The sequence below is a fragment of the Alnus glutinosa genome, chromosome 2 (genome assembly GCF_958979055.1).
Source record: "Alnus glutinosa chromosome 2, dhAlnGlut1.1, whole genome shotgun sequence".
Lineage (NCBI taxonomy): Eukaryota > Viridiplantae > Streptophyta > Magnoliopsida > Fagales > Betulaceae > Alnus > Alnus glutinosa.
The window spans coordinates 6,118,784-6,136,134 of record NC_084887.1 but is presented as its reverse complement, the minus strand read 5'-3'; the positions used below and the strand labels follow the sequence as shown (position 1 = coordinate 6,136,134).

The 17,351-nt window shown below is 38.6% G+C and overlaps 2 protein-coding genes across 4 annotated transcripts; both read right to left on the bottom strand.

Annotated features, from left to right (window-relative positions):
• Positions 1 to 3,264: 3,264 nt before the first annotated feature.
• On the bottom strand, positions 3,265 to 6,060 carry LOC133860763 (G-type lectin S-receptor-like serine/threonine-protein kinase At2g19130). Its single transcript, XM_062296374.1, has one exon. It carries the CDS (start codon positions 5,945 to 5,947, stop codon positions 3,479 to 3,481), a length of 2,469 nt encoding a protein of 822 aa, XP_062152358.1. The 5' UTR covers positions 5,948 to 6,060; the 3' UTR covers positions 3,265 to 3,478.
• Positions 6,061 to 11,807: 5,747 nt separating this feature from the next.
• On the bottom strand, positions 11,808 to 16,993 carry LOC133861903 (uncharacterized). 3 transcript variants are annotated; one of them, XR_009899085.1, is made up of 6 exons: positions 15,782 to 16,993; positions 14,800 to 15,008; positions 14,413 to 14,520; positions 13,291 to 14,031; positions 13,112 to 13,149; positions 11,808 to 12,247 (listed from the first exon to the last, which is right to left on the bottom strand). XR_009899085.1 is itself a non-coding variant. In XM_062297726.1 (4 exons), exons 1-4 carry the CDS (start codon positions 16,098 to 16,100, stop codon positions 13,318 to 13,320), a joined length of 1,350 nt encoding a protein of 449 aa, XP_062153710.1. In that variant the 5' UTR covers positions 16,101 to 16,992; the 3' UTR covers positions 13,157 to 13,317. The 3 variants fall into 3 exon arrangements, 2 of the variants coding, with proteins under 2 accessions (XP_062153710.1, XP_062153711.1); XM_062297726.1 differs by lacking the exons at positions 11,808 to 12,247; positions 13,112 to 13,149 and having other exon boundaries at positions 13,157 to 14,031; positions 15,782 to 16,992; XM_062297727.1 differs by lacking the exons at positions 11,808 to 12,247; positions 13,112 to 13,149 and having other exon boundaries at positions 13,157 to 14,031; positions 16,478 to 16,985.
• Between the last annotated feature and the right edge of the window lie 358 nt (positions 16,994 to 17,351).

The window sequence follows — 17,351 nt, the reverse complement described above, 5'->3', positions numbered from 1 at the left end:
AAAAGATAAAGATAAGGATGCGGACTTAAGATGTGCGATTTACCTTAATGGAATGAGTGAGCTTCGCAATTTCCTTTTTCTGATGCTATCTAAATTGCATAGAATTCTAACAACAAATTTTAAGGAGAACCAAATCCAAATCCAAAAAATGATTCTTTTTTCAATGATATATATATATATATTTTTAATTGTATGATTTAATTGATCGTTAATCATCACCATATCAAAATATTTTAGTTTAGTTGGTAATTATTGACTTTTTATACTTATTAATAAGGGTTAAATATTTTGATCTCTTTTTATTTTAACGCCAGTAGTTTTTGTCTTCTATGGTTGCTATTTTTAACACTATACATAGTCCACTGCAGCCGAGTTTTAATATACAGAAAATTCTCTCTTTTTTCTTTTTTTTTCTAACACCTTCTCTACTTTAAATTTCAAGTATATGTCTCTTGCTAGAATAGAAAAATCTAAGGACATTCGGGTTTAGTTTTGTTTGTGCAAAACGCTACTAAACAACATAGGATTTATGAGCTCCATTATATCCTGGAAATATATTTGTTATAACTCTTTGCATACCATTTCTGGTGAAGGCAATTAATAATTTCTTAAGGAAAGCGGCATTTTGTTTTTCTGCTCTATTACTTTTATCTACCAATACATGAGTTCTTGAAGAAGAAGAATACTATTTGAGGGGATGAAGAGAATGTCTTGAGGGGTAGAAAAGCTTGAAGTCAGGAAATTCCTTGGGTTTGAGCGAATTCGTTTGGGCTCATGTGATCATACAGTTAGGAGGGGTAGGAGATCAAATTAAAGGAGGGGTAGGTTTCGTGGGAGAAGAATCATGTGAAGAAATTGGAGGGATTGGTATCGCCCACGTGGGAGAGAAGGCCAAGTTTTCTGGAGTAAAGTCAGAGGATGCACAAGCCAAGAAAGAGCTGTCAGCAAGTGTGGTAGCTGGAAGGGACATAATAGAAGGCTCGGAAAAGATAAAGCACTATGTTGCGTGATAGATAAATCTTTTTAGTGACGAGGTTGTAGTAACAATAGCCTTTGTGATGAGAAGAATAACCAAGGAAGAGGCATATTTTGCTTTGAAAGGAAAGTTTGTGAGGAGTAAGGATGAAGAAGATGATAACAAACACAGTCTAAGCTCCTTAACCTAGAATGATCAGTGGAATCCTTGCCATGCCATTAGTTCAAGGCATGAATTGTGCTAGGCACGGATCCGTACCATCAACGATACCCAGCAAATCATGACTTTGTAACACAAGGAGGCATTGGAAGATCCAAGTCAAGTAGTCTGTTCCATCCATTCGCGCACCAATAAGCTGTGCAATATTGGGTGGGTTGAAGACAATAGATTTAAGAGTGAAATAAGAGCTCTAATACCATGAAAATGTATGTATTAAAAAGAAATATTTCTTCAATAATTTACACTAAGAGGCACTCATCCATTTATACTCAAAGTGGACGTTCAGAGGACTGAGCTGTCAATTACAAGATTACATGTTGAATTATGGTAGAGTTTCCTTGCCTGGCATAAGGTCATATCAAAGGTGGGCCAATTTAATAACCAGGAAACTGGCCTATTCTCAAGGGGATTTATTATATGGAACTAAGCCATGTTAGTTTAATAGATTAAATTAGAAAAAATTCTTATAACTCAATTTAAAGAAAAACTTTGTCCATTTCTCTTCTCTCTCTCTCTTTTATGTTTTTTTTCACTATGTTTCCGATGTGTAAGAGTTATCTCTGTTAAGTCAAGAACGAATATTTACAAATGACAGTACCTATGTGTGTCAAAGATCACCTAGATGGCTAGATTCATTATGTTATTAACTTCCATGGGAATGGAGTTGATTTAGGAAGTCAAGATTCATGAGCAATCAACAACGGATTTTACAAATCCTGTATTTTGCTTCCTCCCTTTGGCAAGCGGACAACTACGAAATTGTCTAATAAACTTGGCCACATCATGTTTTAGTGAAGGCCAACATAAATGATCTTATAGCATCCCAAAAGACTACTTTTAGCTAAAATAGCTAATGAAGGAGGACTAAAAATCACCTGCATCCATTTGATGTGATACTGTTCATAAACGCATAATCATTTTAACATTTTTCTTACGCAACATGGCAGTCTTGAGTTGGCTGAGCAATGATGGTGGAACAGCTCGCAGTGCTCCTAAAGGAGATTTGGTGGAGCTTTCCAATGGTGACGGTGATGCGGGACCCACAAGGGCTAAAGGCCACGCCTTTCACGGTGTTCTTGAAGGAGATTCGATGGAGGACCATGTTGCGATGGAGGTTCACGAGGAGACACTGCGTACTGTCGTCGACAATGGTTGAGCAACGAGAGAGATTTGTTGCATGAAGAGTGAGGTGATTTGCGATTTGTAGATATTTTCATATGATTTGTCTGATTTTCGATTTGCAATTTGTGATTTCATCTAATTTGCGATTATTCGTCTGACTAAAAAAATATTAAAAAAAAATTAAAAACATTTATTTTAATAAAATATGTAACAAATTTAAATAAATGGTTGGAAGCAAGTTTTGAAAAGTGAATAGTTAAACAACTTAAACTAGAAAAAATAGATTTTGCATAAAAATATAAAGAAACCACTGAAATTGTGAATGCTCTTACACCATAGTAATGGTTTTGTCATGCCCAAAATTTCCAGCAGTGCCACTTGCATGCAACTCTCCTCCCTCGGAAAAGTATTAGGCAAGCGTTGACGAGTCCCTTAAAAAGAAAGAAACCCATCTTGAATGACAAAAGGAAGGTGACTGTTACTCTGTCCAGCCATGATTTCTACATAAATAATCCCAAAATCTTAATCAGAAACCTTGTCCTGCCAAAGAAAGTTGTAAATATGTTTTCCAGGTCAATGCATCGGCTGCTTTGTTATCGCACTGGCATGGTATTTAAGAACAAAATTGAATTCTTTCAAATAGGCAATGCACCTTTTACTAGCCGCCAAGCTCACAAAACCATACATGCCACAGTTCCTGATTTACTGTTCACAGCCCAGAACAGCCATTGAGGGACTTGATTTCTCTTCCTTGTTTCGCCCCTAAACCAATTCTCTTGCCTTACCCTATTTGAAACCCTAAATTCCCTACTATTTTCCAGCCTTTCCTACCACAGATCTAGCTCCAGCTATACCAAAACCCTATAATAAACATGCTCTCCTACAATTTGCTAGCGTAAACCACAACAATTAACAAAGTAATAGAGATGATCAAATGATAAACTGAATAACCGCTAATAGCTATAATAGTAGCCAAAACCCAATTGCATTATTTGAGATTTTGAAGCAATGCTTCCATGGAATACACAAACGTACACTCCTACCAGAAAAATATAAGCCATATATAACATTTATTGGCACACAAATTTAAAAGAATAAAAATTAGAAAATGCATTCTTTACCAAACATATAAGAGCTCAAGATGTCTTCATTTGATTGCTGTCAAGACTTTGAACTCGTTAATGACTCGCCACTCTTGGACTGAGAGGAACCAAATGAAGTGTTGCTCCGTGCCTGTGAACTTTGGCTTGAGGATGACTCGGTGAAGAAAACTATGTGCTCCTGATTGTCAGCAAACACTTGGAGAGATCTTGGAATCGGGGCCAGGTTCACATCTAGAACACCCTCAAGGATTTGCACCACCTGACCCATCGGCGGCCTTCTAATTTCATCATCTTGGATGCACCAACAAGCAACTTTACAAACTCTGGTGAGCTCCTCAACATCAGCGTTTCCCTTCAACCTGGGATCTAATAGGCTTAGGACATTGCCCTCTTCAGCTATGAGGCTTGCAGCCCGGGTTGGGAAGAATCGTATTTTGCCATCTGCAGATGGCTCAGAGTTTCTCCTTCCTGAGATAAATTCGAAAAGCATCATTCCATAGCTGTAAACATCGGCCTTGGCTGTAATGGCCACCCCTGAAATCCACTCTGGAGCAAGATAACCTCTAGTGCCTCTCATGGTTGTCAGGACTCGACTGAACTCCCGCCCAACAAGCTTTGCCAGGCCAAAATCTGCCACTTTTGGACACAAATAAGCATCTAGAAGAATGTTTTCTGGTTTTATGTCACAGTGTATGATGCACTCTCTGCACTTCTCATGGAGATAATACAAGCCTCTAGCTGTTCCTATAGCAATCTGGTATCTTGTTTTCCAGTCCAAAAACTTTTCATGGAAAAGATGAGATTCTAAAGAGCCATTTGGCATGTAATCATACACCAGCAACTTTCTAGCACCTTCAGAGCAGAACCCACGAAGCCGAACAAGATTTACATGTTGGATTGTCCCAATTGTACTGACTTCTGTGCGGAATTGCTTCTCTCCTTGGCTGATGCTTTCAAGTTTCTTGACTGCTATGACTGTTGAATCAGATAACGTCCCTTTGAAAACAGAACCAAAGCCTCCTCCCCCCAACTTGTCTGAGAAATTCTTGGTCGCATTTTGTAAGTCTCTGTACCCAAATGCCACCAATGAACCCTCTACTGCTTTTCCTGTTCCAACAGCTCTCTTTCTTCGCATAAGGATTATAAAAAGGCCTAGCAGAATTGCTACCCCTGCAACTGAGCCCGCAACAGCACCAACAATCACCCCCTTGTTATTCTTTTTACTTGAGAACTCAGAAGCTGCAAGTTTGAGATATAGAGTTCTCCCTTTATGATCACCTCCTGAGAGCTGTTCCAGATTCAAGAGATCTCCAACCCAAAATGAACAATTATTGTTTTCATAAGCATAAGCAGTGCAGGAGCAGATATTCAAGCAGGTGGATTCACATTCTGTAGCACTTCCAACCCCAACAGATTGTGGTTGGACAGGCAATAGCATGTTGGGCATTGGTAAAAACCTTACTTCGTGCCCATTAGTAAGACTGGTATTCTTACACTGTAAAGGAGTTCTCCTCGTGCACCCACCAGCATAATCTGACAAATTCCAATCGTTCTGCGACTGAGGAACAAAACCTGTCAAGCAGCTACAAAAAGGCTTTGATTCTTCGTTACAGGTACCAAAAGCCCCGCAAAAATCATAAACCTCGCATTGTGTTTTCGGTTGAGACCAAAACAAATTCCACATATTGGTATTGTTTAACCATGTCTTTTGCTGAATCTGGCCAGAAACTTCCATCACGAATCGAGAAATGATGAAAGGTTTGACAATAGAATAGGTGAAATAACTCTCATTTGCGTTGTTAACATAACTGAAGTTGTAGATATAATTGGCTGCCATTTCAGGAACTAAGCTAAAAATCTTCCCATCCCAAGCTCCACTTGTCCAATACTGAATGGAACTATTCCACAGAATAATATACTCACTGGTATTTGCCCGTAGCTCAAGATTGAAGAGTCCTGGAGCAGGATCGTTCTCATTCTTCCAAGAAATGAGGCGTTGGTTTTCATTGGTAATTTTGTTCAATCCAATCTTAGTACCAGGAAGCCATGTATGAGCTGGGTGATCAAGACTTTGCCATAAATGTTGTGATGAATCAGACCCATCTTTCAGAACAAGATTTCCATTATCTAGAAGAACAGCTTCTACAGGACTTGATGAAGTGGTGGAGGTCAAATTTGTGGACCAAACTGGGATTTGGGACTCATTGAAGAGAACCAAATTACCATCAGAGATTCTTAACACAGAAGAACTCTTATCAGAGACAGGTTTATCTCTGTTTGCGACCCAAACTATGGTTTGGGTTGAGACTTTACCAGTACCGTACCACATGCCTATGTAGTAGTTAGACGAGTTACCTGGCTTGAAGAAACCCAGTACAAAGTTCCCTCCTGAAGAGACAATGGTTTGATCACCAGAGAGAGGTTGGTTGGCAGAGATGGTGTCAGCTCCAAGGGAAAGATGGTTGTTGACAGATAAGCCGAGGAAGAGAAGAGAAAGCATGAGCCATGGATTGTTCTTGGTATCCATGGCTGCAAAGAATTTTTGCAGAGTAGCTAAGATCTTTTGAGGAACAACTAATTGCTAGAGGGACTCGGAGAGAGAACCCAGGAACGGGTCGATTAAATACTCATTTCGCCACCTCGACGCTTGTGGCAGTGGAAGTTTATAGAGTCAACTCACCACTACGCCCTTCAGCATATTTGTCGTGTTCTATCATTTTAGTTATTTATTATTATTATTTCATTTAAATAATCTTTTTCAAAATAAAGATTTTATAATGCATGAGACAGAAATAAAAAATAAAAAAGAGAAAAAAATTTAATAATTTTTTATAATCAAGTCAAACAAGAAAAAAACAAGAAAAAAACAGGACCTGATTAGATAGATGGTGGCCAATTTGGTCATTTGGAGGAGATTGGGCCCTGACCGCATGTCTCATGTCTGTTCACCATGCCGCAAAAAGTCAAAGAAACGATTTCAAATCCCAATGCAAGACAACCTTGGAACAAAAGATGATCAAAGAATTTGGCATCATTTACTTTCATCTCTGTAAGACCTTGGCATAGTCAAACTTTGGATCACAGTTTTTGCACGCACTGCCCACAGCCGCATGTTATTTGTGCCATGACTTGGTCCACCACGACTCCACGAGTACGTTTTGGGTCCACGGAGCATCATTTGGGTACAACGCATCCATCCCATATGTATGCATTTCTGACCCAATCAAACCTATAAAATCACAACCATCAACGGTGTTAAGAAAGAGTCAACACAACGTACGTCTATCAATCAATCTCCAGAAGATTATGATTTATGGGTCTTCTTTCATATGTTGGAAATCATACACAAGTCATTTTCGCTAGGAAAAATATGTGGTACTGGTGGTGGTGGGTTCACAGGCCGACAAATTTCAGCCGTTAGATTCCACCATAAATGTTCATACCCACCATTGGTCAATGTAGAAGGTTCTCTATCTTGGCCAATACCATGACTTGCGGTCTCTTTAGGCAACACCTAAAGATGGCCCCAGTAGAATCGACTAGAGTAGACAAGAGTCCCGTCGCCACCTGCTCGCATTAAGGCCTTGTTGGCCAAGTGGCGGAACGATATACAATGTAACAGTAACGCGGTTACTTTTTTTTTGTTTGTTTGTTTTTTTTTTTTTTTTTTTTTTTTAAAAAAAAAAAAATTCATATTTTTTAATACTAATCAACATCAAAATATTCTTACTTTTTTTTAATTTTTATATCATATCAATAATTTTTTATTACTATTCAAATAAAAAAAATTCACTACAATCTAAAACATTTTTCATTTTTCTATACAAAGTTTTTTTTTTATTATTTATTTTATATCACATCATCACTTTTTACTAATTCTAAAATTAACAACTCACCATTTCGTTCTGTACATGTCTTTGCCAAAGCAAGTTCTAAATTTTTTTCTACTACCTTGTGACTTTTTCTCACATTGGCAACGAGTCTATAATATCAGTCTATAGAACTAATGGGGTACGTTAGTTGAATTTCAAAATATGACAAAGTGAAAGTTGAGCAATCAACCGTTTTCGATACAGTGTGAAATGAATGTTTTATGATGTTTTTCAAGCTTATACAATTACTATAAAATAATCATAATTAAGTTTGAATTTGATGTAGACTTTGATTTTTTTATTAAACGTGAGATCTGGTTCGGAACTTCAAGGTAATCCCATATCTTTAAGGATTTCCGAATCTTAAGAGATTAGATTTGATTATGGATCTTCAAGTAGTTTTAATTGAACCCAACTCATATCCCAATTCAACTTGCAGTAGGGTTTCAATCCAGATTTTGTGTGATAGTACTGATATCTGAGTTCTCAAGACCTGCTTATCTCAAGCCTTAGCTAGATGCGTTGAATTTCGATCCCAGAATGTCTACATTCCAAGGACTCAATCTAGATGCATCTCCTGTCACTTATTCCCGAAAATAGCTTTTTTCAAAGACGTATAATTTGGGTGTCTATCTCGAAAGTCTTGTTCTCTTCGCTTGAGGCCCACAATTCTCCATTGGCCAATGTTGGCCTTAAGACTTGATCCGACCTGATCCTTTTCAGATGGGCCGGTAACAGTGGGATTATTCCCAACAAACCACATAAAGGAAAAAAGGTTCAAAGGGTTAGACTATCTCTCTTAAAACACATGTTTGCTGCAAAAGAATTTCTACATACTCACTCTATTAGAGCACTTACACCAGCTTATCTAAAATTTTATCTAAGATAGCTAACGAAAACCCACTTTTACTAGTTTAGCTAAACCAGTTTTCAATACTTTCCTCCATCAGTTTATTTAAACTTCTTTCTATTTTATTAAAATAATCAATTTTTATTTTTATTCATTTTAATTAAAGACACATCTTCACAAAAAACAACAAATAAAACCCATCACCGAACCAGAAACTTCTACACACACTGCATCAGACCTGTTCAACACCTTCATCCATCTCCTTCTACACACACCGCACCCCCTTTTCGGCTTATCAGGATTCATCGCAATCGACCACGACGGTTGAACTCTCTGTATACCAATCTTACTCACTGTCAAATACGGCATTCTCTTTCCCAAATCAGATGAAAAATTCACGCTCCACCGCAAATTCACCATAACCCTTTTGGTTACTAGCAATACCTTCCTTGCCAAAACCGCAACTCCAAACAAAAATCCGTTGTTCCCACTATTCTTCCAAGCCAATTGCCTCTCTGGCACAAACCCAATTCGGCCATTAGCTAGAATGAATGTGTGTGTTAAGCATCAGTATCAGGCTCTCCATTTTAAACTTTTAAGCAAATATTAGAGAAAGTTCTAAAAAAGCCTCATGCATTGAGCTATCTATAATTTCCCCAAACTAATTCTTGTCAGAATCTCTCACCAAATGTAGCTCCCATTTCTCTCACGCTATACACTAAAATATTATTTCTTTTTCACTTCCCGCGTGTCTCACCGTCCCTGATTCTGGCTTCCGTTTGGAAAAATCACGAAGACGTTCAGCGGGTTTGGAAACAGCCACATGATTTGGGGTATAACTGACACCCCACTTCCTTCATCAGTGCCTGGATCTGAGATGGGTTTGTGCTTTGTGTTTCCCAGTGAGGTTTGCGTCCATCCCGCCGGTAGTCCTGTTGCTCCGGCAACTGGGTGCGAGGGTCCCCTGCCCCTTGATCTCCTCCTTGCCGGTTGAACCCACTGTTGTGTCGCCTAGGTGGGGATCTGTTGCAGTTTTTGCAATTTTGTTAAAGAGCAAAGAAGAGCTTCAATTTTTGGATAGAGTTGGCAAGATTTCAGGGAACGTGGCCGCAACTCTCCATATATAAAGCAAATTCTTGGGCTGAAATAAGTCTTGGTAGTTGTTAAATCTCGTTTAAACCCCTGTTTGAATTATGGGGTTTTTTCTGGTGCTTTTTTGGGCCGAATCTAAGATGGGTTTGTGTGATTTTGATGTAGGAAATTTTGATGTTGATGACGGTTAAAGTGGTTGATGTAAAAACCAATAAAAAATAATATTTAGGTAAAATAGAGAAATATTTAGGGAGTTTGATGTATGAAACTTTTTAAAAGTGATAAATAAAATAAGAAAAGTTGATTGTTTGGCTAAAATTTGGTGAAAATTTAGAGAGTTTGATACTGATGCTCTATAATCAGTCCCCGCAGACTGCAGATTGATCAAAGAAGGATTCACCGCACCAGACCCCCAAACCAGAACCACCAAACAGATCACTCTGTCTCCCTCTCTCTCTGGAACAGATCTCTCTGTTGCTCAGTTTTGTGCCGGAGTTTGATTCCCTCGAATTTGATACTATTGGGCAGTTTTTGGACGACTTCGATGTTTGTGGGTTTGAGGACGGTGAGCGTTGTGAGCTTCAGTTGGCCAAAAATCAGTGAATTTTGGTCATGTCGTCGCCGCTAGGGAAAGGAAAAGGAAAAAAGAAGAAGAATAAAAGTATGAGAGAGATTTGCATAGACAAATACAATAAAATAATGATACATATGTGAACAGTGCATCGCCTCATGTGGCATTGCACTGTTCACAGATGTAAGCCAAACCTATTTTAAATGATCGAGTAGACAATCCGATGGAGGTGAGTTTTAACCAAAAAGTATAGCTATTCTAGCCAACTGGAAGAAATAGCGAATCCGATAAGAATTCTCTTAGAACTTATTGCCGTCAAATCATCCTTCTTAAGAATTTTCACTTGGATCCTTCTCAAACTTAGAGCATCTCCAATAATTTTAGCGTTTTTAGCTACTCAAAATACACGTTTTTATTATTTTACCTACTTTATTTTCAATACAGACTCTTAACAAATTCTCTATTTCACTTTCTATTTTATTTAAATATTATTTTTGAGTTTTTTTTTTAAGCCACTGACCCTTTTTTTAGGCTGCTACAATGGGCGTTTATTTTTTTATTTTTATTTTTTTGACAAAATTACAGATAGCTTTTCATTGTGTGAAACCGAAAGTTATATGGGTCTTTGTCTGCGAGGAGTTTGCAGCATATATATATATAAAATAAGGGAAAAAGGGAGGGGGATGTTGCTCTTTCATTTCACGTCGCGTGTATATTATATTGGGAAATGATAAATATACAACCCCATCACAACTTTGGTACAACCCCCACTCACAATGAAGTGGGGCCCACATGTATGGGCCCCACCTCATTGTGAGTGGGTTGTGCCAAAATTGTACAAAGGGATTGTACCCCAATCATCTTATATTATATTATATTATATATATATATATATATATATATATATATATATATATATATATATATATATATATATATATATTAGACGCACAAATCCAATATTTGAGAAGAGGACGCAGAACGAGAGATGGTGTAGCCCCACAACCAAGATCGTAACTAGGGTTGGCAATTCAGGTTCACGGGTCGAGTTCGTGTCAACCCGACCGACCTGATTACATAAATGGGGCTGGCACGAACCCGACCCGATTATTAATCGGGTTGTGACACGCGACCTGAACACGACTAATAATCGTGTCACTCGTTTACCCGACATGACACGACCCGACCCGAGAAAATGCATATTCCTAACGTTTTTAGAGCGAAAGTAACATCATAGAATACACGGGGTCTTTCCTTTTCCAGATAACTCAACTGGATTAGCAACCAAGAGTTCTGTATCAAGGCCCCGATTGACGATAATAACTCGTAACGGATGAAGCATCTCCTCCTTCAAGCGAGAACACAATTCAATCTGACTCTCAGGATCCACAATCTATTAACTGTGCTAAGCAAAGAGTCAAAGAGAGGGGGAAAAATCCGGATGGTTGGCAGTCAGGCGTGCAGAGTGCTGGTGGGCGGCGTGCGGGAGGGCGGCGGGCGGGCGGGCTGGCGGGCGGACTACTGGGCAGTGGGCTAGCCGGCTTGGGTTCAGCGGTTCATAAAATGGAATGGGCAAAATCGTGTTTGATAATGATTTGGGCATTTGGGGCTTTGGTTTGGGCATCCCAAATTCCCGATTCCCGCATCCGACATTTCCATTTTTTTTATTTTTTATTTTAAATACAACCGGGTCAGAATGGTGTTGGAATCAGGTTGACCCGATTTCGACCCGAACACGATTGTATAAAACCCATATCCGATTTTTTGGTGTCGTGTTCGTGTCGGGTTCGCGGATCGTGTCAAAAATTATCAATCCTAATCGTAACCATCAATCATGTCATACGAGGATGATCATGACTATCTTATTTTATTTTATTTGTAGATAGTACGAGGATGACTATACATACACACCAGAAAGAATATAAAAAAAATTTATAAAAAAAAAAAAAAAAAAAAAAAAAAAAAAAAAAAACAAACAAACAAACAAACAAAATATATCACATACACTTGGACACAGACATCTACGAGCTAGAGGAGATAGCATTGGCCTATTTCCTTGCCATCAATATCTGTGACACATACCAACATACATACATATACGGGCCAAAGGCATAGGTCCGTTTTGAGTCTTTTGACCACTTCAACTTGCAGCATATACCCCTTTGGACCACCACTAATGTCAAACCAGATGACCAGAAAAACCTCTGCTTCTTCTTCTTGTCCACTAATGTCAAACCAGACGACCAGAAAACACCTCTTCATCCTAAAAGTCCTACGAATGCCTAGGAAACAAGTGTATGACAAGTATGGCCAAATCCCACCAGGTGCATTTTCTTCCGGTGGAAACTCCCGTCTTAGTTCCATGATGTCAGTTTGATTGCCAAACTTTCAAGTGAATATAACTCATGTAAGAGAGTTTTGGGCATCATCCCAGAAAACCAACTAGGAAAAAATCAATGAAGAAATTTATATTCAAAATATAGAATAGCTATGCAAACCTCTCACAAAGTCTATCTTAAATGCATACGATGCTTAAAAGCTTTATGTTTTCCATGACTAAGACCCTTTTTAGCTGCATTCTAGGTACATATAGTGGCATTAAACATGCAAAATCGTGTCAGTGTAAGTGTTCTGAAAGCTTAGTCTTCTTTACACATAATAACAAACAAAATTAGACAATGGACACAGCTACTGCATGTTAGAATATATGGAAAAAAATATCATATTTTTGGTATATTCCTTATTTGGTTGATATTGTAATATTCTCTATTTACGGTGAATTGTAATCAAATTATAGGGAATTAATTACCATATCAGTATTTACTCTAAATCCTACAAATAGAAATCTATGTATTGTAGACAGACAAGTTAATAAGAGCACAATGTAGCCATTTGAGCTTTACCCTGTGGACGTAGGGTCATAGACCAAACCACGTAAATTCTCTGTCTTTTCTCTCTTTCTTGCTTCCATTATTATTCCAGTTATTATTAAGTTTAATTTGACACAACAAAAGATCTAAAACAACAATAAGGGAACGTTCAAAACAAAAACCTTTCTTCTTAAATCAACAAGTTATCTGTAATGTACTTCCTCAAAACAATTTGTTTGAACAAAATTGCAATGGCCATGTAATAGTGGATTTTTTTTTCTCAACAACTTAGAGTTAGAGGTGCCTGAAAGTCTAAAAGCAGGCAAAAATATTTTAACTACACAAAATGTGCTTGTTAATTTTTCGATACGGCTTCTCTACCATATATAAGTAGGTAAAGAACATCGACTCATCCTAGAGAAAACCAAAAACCTACCTTATTCCTGTTTGCAGCAATTCATCCTGAACTCCATTCTGTAATGCAAATTATAACTCTCAGATTATGTGAAAGAAAAAGAATAAAAAGATCATTCTTTACACCTTAAATGTCACAGCAGTTTCGAACTTTACAGTTGGATACTCCAATCTAAATTTTACATGCAACATTGGTCATACCTTTTTACTGCCGACAATGAATACTAATCAATTCAGACAGCCATCTTCCATAATCTTTGCACCACGCTGTATTCGTCTCAATGCACTTATCCTACTCACATGAGTACCTGAATGTTTACCCTTTACTGTCCTTCCTCTTTTCCTCTCTGACTCAGCAAAAGCACCACCACTGCTAAAGGGAGTTCTAAGACAGACAGCCGGAACTCTTTCATCTCTCTCCTTTCTCTTATGTTTGTGAAGTGATCTTTGAACTGCTTGGTTGGCTCCACAAAGACAGCCAAAATAGTACATAGGATCAACATAGCAAGATGATGAAGAGACAATGCCTTTCATGCTGGTTGGCTGGACAAGTTTTATAAAATCCTCTATCTCTGTAAAGCACGAGTGATCAGAGTATGGAACAGTATAGATGTACTTATGAAACCTTCCCACAGAACCTAAATTTGCATTTGGCTTATCAATATGGTTCCCACCGTTTCCACTCCATTTACTTTTGTTGCAATGAGAAGTTAAAAGAGAACCAAAAGGTTTGTCACCTCTTTCAAGAGATTTTGTCACCCATGGAAGACCAGATGGCATGATACCGATAGTTGCGCGCATTGTATTTAGTCCCTCTAGAGTTTCAATGCTGAAACTGTAACGAGGAACAGCTCGCACTCTTGTAAGAGAAGTCTTGGTAGTAAATATTTCATGGTACCCAAGAAGGTGCATAGTTCGCAAGCGTTCCGGCCACACCCAAATCTTTAATGAAGAAATCAAGAGAACAGAGTGCAAAATGAACCGGTTACCAATAAGAACACAAAGCATATAAGATGAAGTGTCAAATATTTCTGTACCTACTTAATTTTACATGGGGAGAAGAGGCACTAATAATTTTAGTCAGATGATCAATGACATAGTATAAGTTTTCCAAATAGTTTATGGTATTTAATTTGATGTTTAGAAAACAAAAGACAACAAAATTGATTAGCGATCATATGGCTTTCTACAGGTGATTTCCAAAGTAGAAGTACCATTTTAGCTGCATATGCATAATAGTACATCATGCACTTTCAGAGACCATCATAATAATCCATATATAAAAAGCTAGATTTTTCCCCTAATATATGGGCATGAACAGACCTTTATTTTAAGTGCACGTGAAATGTGAAGCAAAAGATCTTCTTTCCCCAAAGTGTCGATGCCAATAATGATGTCATGTTCAGGATGTGAGACAATGATATCGACAACCTGTAACCAGCCATAAAATAAATGAGCAGTGAAACAAACATCTCTTAGTACTATGACAGTTTTTTAGCGAAAATTAGTATGATATCTGACAGAAAATAATTGGATTCTGGAAAAAAGCCTAAAATAGTACTGGTTGTCTATCCTAACTTAGTACGATATTTAGAAGGTTTAACATAGTAATGGCCATTGTTCAGTAACGTGCAGCTATAAAGTGCATAAAACCGCATCATACGATCTAGGCAAAACCAGAGAACCTTGCAGAGAAATGTGGAGGTCCACCTGCTGAGCTGCAGCTTCTCGAGATGGAAAAATGTATGACGGATTGCAGTATGTGTTATCCAAGTAAAGGATGTCGACTACATCGTCCTTGAGAGCATCGAGGAGCATGGTTCTTCCTATCTTTGCCCTCTTACTAGCTGTTTCCCAACGGAAATCACCAGTGAAAAGCAAGCAGCCAAACTCTCCACGAAACAAAAACATAACTGCACCTGTTGGATCGATGAAAACAAATGCACAATAAAAAGTATTTTCTGTACTTGCACCATCAATGAATTAAGGCCTCGCAACATACAAATTAGGTTCAATACAAGAACCAAGTCCTGGATTCAATCATATTCTCTATGGTGGCTATGGTTTTTACTACACAAGATAAAAGATTCTAGCACATCCACATAGAAAAATAGTCTGCAATATCTTCTCCTTCAATTTTTACAACAAGAATCCACACACAACCTTAATTAGATCATGAATGTTTGATAAATGCAAGCTACCACCTAAAGAAGCAGGAAGCCATAACTAAGTAGAAGATTTGCTAAACACTCTTCCGTCCCTAAACAGAGGAAATTTGAAAACATTTATTTTCATCTAAGCAAAATTGTTGTGAGGATAATTTATTAAAATATCTTGTTATACACATAATTAATAATTATCGCATTCGTTAGCAAATTCAAGCCCTAATCTACCTACCTAACCCATCACAAATGCTGCCAAAAGTGCCAAAGCGCATTAATCATGTCACAAGTTCTTCTACAACAAAACAAATTGAAATTTATAGCATCCAAATCGCATCTTCCAAACAAAATTGCCTTTAACACCTGTACAAATTACAAGCATTAATCTACACACGCAAACAAACCCTCACACACACATATCAATCAACAATCAATAAGAATTCAGCTCGCAATTTATACTATGAACAAGAATTCCCTCATTTTTTATATTCTATTAGAACCTAAACCAAGCAACTGGAGAGCAAATTTACCAGAACAATGGTGAGCGTCAATGGCCATGACCTCGACGGTGATGAAGGACTGTGATGCGGAGGGGGAGGGAGAGAGGAGGGAGAGGGAGTGCCACGCGCCGAGGTCGAGGACGCGTAGCAAAGAGAGGTTGAAGTTGGGGAATTTGAAGGGGAACAGTTTGGCGGTGAGGCGGGAGCAGAAGATTAGTCCCTTGGCCCAGGTGGACGACAAGCCCTGAGTGTGGTCCGAGTGCAGGTGAGTCAAGAAGTAGGCTTGGCTCTGGCCTGTCCACCGGTCCACCGATATCAGCCCCTTCTCCATTCTACGCAACGGTGGCATTTTACACCGGCACGTGGACGGAGAGAGAGAGAGAGCTAGAGAGAGAGGGTGTTATTTTGGCGGAGTGGTTGTTTTCAAAATTTTCAGTTTGAACCGTTTGGGGATTTATAGGTGGTGGCGGGAGTTGTATGGGAGGGAGGGAGGGAATGTGAACGGGCCTCTTGGAGCCCTATAATTTAAGGGAAATACTACACTTACACCCAAGCCTTACACCCAAATACATACACCCTCACGTGGCATTACCACGTCAGATTTTTTTTTTTTTTTTTTTTTCTTCTTTCTTTGAAAGCAAGTAGCATTTCCATTGTTGTCGACGAACACGAAGAAATCAAAACGCAGAAATACAACCAAAATTCAAACCACGAATCTGTACCCACCTTGGGCTCCCCATCGATGTAAACCACGAATCTGTCCCTGTAAGTCAACAGAGACCATCCGTTCCCTCGGATTGAACCGGATCGCGAGGCCACGCCCCGCCCCGGAATTGAACGCGTGGACCAACTTAAACCCGTATTTGTCAAGGATGTCTCGGACCTCCCAGTTCCGCCTTGAACACGTCGATCGGACCCTTGCCCCGCCGGAACAGGTGGACCTCCACTTCTGACACCTTCGTCTTCACAGTCCCCGAGTTTCGAGTCGGATTCGTGCGTGGAGGGGTAGAGTGGTCATTATGGAGAGTGTAGGTGACAGTGGAGGAAGAGGAAGAGAAGAAGCTTTGAGAGAGAGTTTCATGGCCGAGTGATTTGCAAGAAAGGGACAGTGGTTTTGAATCTTTGATGCTCTGGTTTTGAATGGGTGTAAGTGGTTTTGTTGCTCTGATTTCGTTTTGCTTCTTTCAACGCCGGGATGGGAAAAGAAAAAAAAAAAAGTAGTGAAAATCTGACGTGAATTTTGCCACGTCAGGTTGTAAAAAAGTGGGAGTAAGAAGTTGGGAGTAAGCCTAGCATTTCCCATAATTTAAAGGGAACTCTTGGGCTTTGTTTTAGCTAGGCTTTGTTGCTTAACTTATTTATGTAAAGCATTACTTATTTCTGTTAATCATCTTCCATCTCAGATATCTTACTTCATGCCCCTGTAAATCACATTTCAATATTAGGCGTACACTATACTGAAAAATCTTAATCTTCAACATGAAACTATAATTAAGCGATTACAACCCTAATTAAGCATTAAAAACCATAATCAAGCATCACTGTCAACATCGAACGTTCAGTACTCTGATAATCGAACATTCAATCCTCTGTATCAGTG